Raw genomic sequence first — 4,252 nt, forward strand, 5'->3', positions numbered from 1 at the left:
GGAGGAAGGCACCACCACGCATTACGCATTCAACAAACAACAGGCATAGATCCGGAATCAGTTAGTTGTCAAGTGTCTGAATTGATTCATTCAGCACCTCGCCCTCGGATGCTCAACCAGCTTTAATTCTTCAACAAGACTGATGAAAATGATATACACGTCTTCATCACCAGGTACGTGTGAACAGTAGAGTCGCTGCTTACTGTTGCCTCCTGCATGCTATAGGAATACAAGGCAACGACACACCAGCAAAATTTTAGCAGTGCGGAGGTGATTTTTTTTCTTTTTACATTGAAACTTATGTAGCATGTAACAGACTTTTTTTAATGGAGTACTAGCATAGCATGCACCAGAGTTGATTTCCAGTTTACTCCACTAAACACCCACACCATATCAGTTACAGTTACTGCTTACCTGTACAGCATCTTACAGCGCACAGGTGTATGCTCAAGTGCTCAACCAAGTGCGCTACAGTATCATCATCGAGGTAAAGAGAGACAGCACTGTGGTTTCACAGGATTGGAATATATTTGCATACCTAATTTAGGACCATCAACAGGAATCTAATTACTAGTTACAATCACCACTCTTGGCACGATGGGAGTCGTTGAATTCATCGTGACAGAGTGCGTTGCATTTTGCGTGAACTCTGCCTCTGCTACATCTTGACGTCCGAGAGTGTGACCCAGATGTGCTCGAACACCTCGACGATGAGGTCGTGGTACTCGGCGGCGTTGAGGGCCAGGTAGCACGCGAGGAGGTCCTCGAGGTCGGCGGCGGTGCGGATGCCGTTCTCCGCGATCATCTCCTCCATCGACTCCCGGAAGTCCCGCCTCGGGTCCCGCGACGTCTTCACCACCGCGAAGCTCTCCGCCAGGGGCGGCGGCTTGGTCCGCGCCAGCGAGCGCGGGGTCGCCGCCGGTGGCTTGCACTTCTTGGACGACGCTATGCGCGGGGTGTTCGTGCGGGTCTTGAGGCGGCGCGCCGACGACACGGATCGCCTCGGCTTGAGCTTGCTTTGCTCGGGAGGAGGAGGTGGTGTTCGCTGGGTCGCGTGTTTCAGGACGTCGATGTGCTTGTCCTCGAGCTCCTCGCAGCCGTCGGGCTCTCTCCTCGCCGGCTTCGTCGTGATCGGTGGGAGCGTCTTTTCCGGCCTCTTGTTGGTCCGCAGGTCGATGATGATCTCCGTGGCGGAAGTGAACACCTTGCCGTCGAGCTTGCCGTGGGCACGGACTTTTGCCGTTGGTTTCTTCAGGTCTTCGTCGTCGTCGCTGCTGTAACCGACGAACACGTCCCGGCGGCACGGCGGGGTGTCGGGCGCGTCGAGCACCACGAGCTCCCGCCGGCGCCCGCAGCGGCAGCCGGTGGCGGAGGCCGGCGACGACGCGACGCCGCTGCTCCTGCTGCTGACCGAGGAGGGCGCCGCCAGCTTGACGGAGCGCCTCCGGTGGCGCCGCCTGGACCGGCGCGGCGGCGACAGCTGCAGCGGCGGGAAGTGCGTGTCGGAGGCCTTGGGGTGGAGCGGCGATCCCAGGACGAGGTCCCCCGCCCGCGGCGTGTAGTAGTGGGACGCCCTGTGCGGGAGCCACGCGCCGCCGTGGCCGTGCCTCGGCGTGCTCGGGAGCGGCCGCGACGCGGCCCCGCGCGGGCTGGCCGCCGAGGCAGCGGCGCCGCCCCGCGCGCGCATGTCCCGGAGCTTGAAGAACCACGCGTTCGGGATCATGTCGGACAGCCGGAACTTGTGCCGCCCCATGGCTGGCTGGCTGGCTGCTGTAACCTTACAGAGGAATGCAGGATGACAGCAAGGGAGACCGCCTCCGCGTTCACTGTGCTGCTTCTCTTTGCTGGCTTGCTGTTTCTCTTAGCTTGCTCTGTACGAGGAGCAGAGGCGCAGGGAAGACGATGGCGAGGGCGAGGCGAGCAGAGTAGGAGCGCAGCGCAGGAAATGGCGCGCACTAGAGTGGGGAGGAGCGCGGGAGGAGTCTGAGGAGAGGAGGGGACGCGAGGCGCCTTTTGTCCTCGCGCTCGCGCGTCGCCTCCCTCCCGCCATCCCTCTATGCGGCGTGGGCCCCCACACCGGATACAGCCGACGCGGGAAAGCCACCGCAGGGGCTCAGACGGAGAGAGATGGGGGCCGCTCCGGCTCGCGCTCAGGTCAAGCCCGGCCGAAACGGCGACGCAAGCAAGCAGCCACGCCATGCCACGCACGCACGCACGAAGGAATCATCTCGTTCGCTGGCGTCGCTCAATCGCATTGTACTGTGCCACTGTTACGGATCGCATTGTTGATCGTAAATCTGAAGAGAACGAGCTCATGCTGTCACGCACAGTGTGACTATCCTCTGGCGATCGATCTGCCGATGTGAAAGCCCTGATCTAGTGATCTTTAAAATTTTCCAGGGATAGGGGGATGGGGGTGCGCAGAGAGTGTTGGTCGGAGGGAGATGGGCCTGCACGTAGGATAGATCCTAGATAGATAGGAATGGCTGCCTTCTTCCTCTGCACTTCACTCCCCGTCGCGCCCTTCAATTATGCGCGTCAACAGCGTTCTTGTCCGTGAGTCGTTGCCGTTGTTTAATCGCTTTACTCTCTACATCGCCTGCAAGTCTCTGAGACCAGCAGTAGTTGCCCGGCACTCGTGCGGTGGGTGCGTGCAGTCGGTGGAGAGGGACGCGCGTTGAAAACTTGAAATGGGCACGGGTCATCCGGGTGGTGAAATGGAGCAGCGCATGTGTTGAGCGATGTGTGATTAGAGCCGAGAGGTGCATAGAGATTGTTCGTGTTGGTAATCGAAATCTAAGCCTGTCGTGCGCGGCTTTTCAAAGCTTGCTGTGCAATGCAATCTCTGTTCCATGGCTTGTCACGTAAGAAACGCACGGCCGCCTGACAATGCTCCTGAGCCTTCGTGCATGCGGGGTATCGACACAGGAGTGCAGGACCATGCTGTAAAAGTGAACCGGGCTTGTGTCTTACGGCGCAAGAGTGGCTGAGATTTTTCTTGTCCGGAGCAGGCGTTCGTCTCGCAACTTCGTCAGTATCTGCTCGATCCGTCGCGAGGAGTTCGCAATCATGTTATCCAAATCCTAAACCAAGGTAGTATCTGCGATTTTTGTTTAAAAAAAAGGTAGTATCTGCGATTCCGCGATGGAATATATTCCTCTGGAAAATGGTATCGGCATTCCGCAATATACTACACAGGCGAGCGACCCGCGTTTTCCCCACCGATGTCAATATGTCATGGCACCGCGCGGGTTCGGGGGCAAAAGACAGGGCGATGGCGTGGGCAGCGACGCCGACGCCTCATCCTCATCCTCCGTCCTCGCGCGCGCGCACGGGCGGTGCGCGTCGCCTTGGAAAGCCACGAGAACACGAGATCGGCCGTCGTCGCCGCCGGGGGGCAGCACGTACGCGTCCCGGCGGCCCGCGGGATTATTTTACCCGGCCTGTCGGGCGTTGCGGTGCGCGGCCGCGGCAGCATCGCTCACCTACTAGCAGTCTACTCTACCACCACGGCCGATGGATTTGTTAATCGTCCGGGCACCGGCAGGCAGAGAGATCCTGTGTCATCCTCTCTCCTGGCTCCCCTTGCCTTGCCCCCCCACGCCGCATTTCGCGACGGGAGAGCCAGAGCGCCATTAGTTTAAGCTCCCCCGTGCCATCTTTCCCGGGGACTGATCCCTCCCTCCCCTAATTACGAGCCGCGACACGGTGCCCCGCGCTCGCTGGCCGGCCGTCCTCAAGATTCGCCATGCCCGGGCCGGGCGGGCCTCCGTTGACAACTGGGGCGGCCACATCACTCGGTGGCGACCTGGCGTCGAGGCGTGAGTGACCAGCAGATACGGCTGCTGACGAGACGAGCCGAGCCGGGCGTCGCCGCTGAGATTAAGGTCCCCCGTTTGCCTGTTCCGTCACGAGATTAGCGTGTCCTGTCCTGGTTGATTCGTCAGCGACCAATTAAGTGGTTGGGGAGGACAGTGCCGGCGTTGGAGTATAGCGTACGTCCGGCCGCCGTAGCCGCGCCCTCTTGGTCCCGGCCGGTGACAGGACCGCATACCTGCTGGGTGCTGCTGCTGCGAGACATACGCATCGGAATACGGATGCTTCGGTGCCACGGAAAGGGGCGTATAACAGTGGACGGGCTCGTGCTGGTCCTAGCCACCTAGGGGATTACAAGCGCGCTCCAATCGTTTTCCCGGTGGTGCGTGTGTAATGAAATGCGAAAGGGATCAGCCTCGAAACCGGGTCCATACAT

At 59.9% G+C, this 4,252-nt stretch overlaps 1 protein-coding gene across 1 annotated transcript; it reads right to left on the reverse strand.

The window, feature by feature from the left end:
- Window positions 1-355: 355 nt before the first annotated feature.
- LOC117855102 (transcription repressor OFP2) lies at window positions 356-2,007 on the reverse strand. Its single transcript, XM_034737379.2, has one exon. The coding sequence runs from the start codon at window positions 1,751-1,753 to the stop codon at window positions 659-661; it is 1,095 nt and encodes a 364-aa protein (XP_034593270.1). The 5' UTR covers window positions 1,754-2,007; the 3' UTR covers window positions 356-658.
- Window positions 2,008-4,252: the final 2,245 nt, after the last annotated feature.

The sequence above is a fragment of the Setaria viridis genome, chromosome 5 (assembly GCF_005286985.2).
Source record: "Setaria viridis chromosome 5, Setaria_viridis_v4.0, whole genome shotgun sequence".
NCBI classification, from domain to species: Eukaryota; Viridiplantae; Streptophyta; class Magnoliopsida; order Poales; family Poaceae; genus Setaria; species Setaria viridis.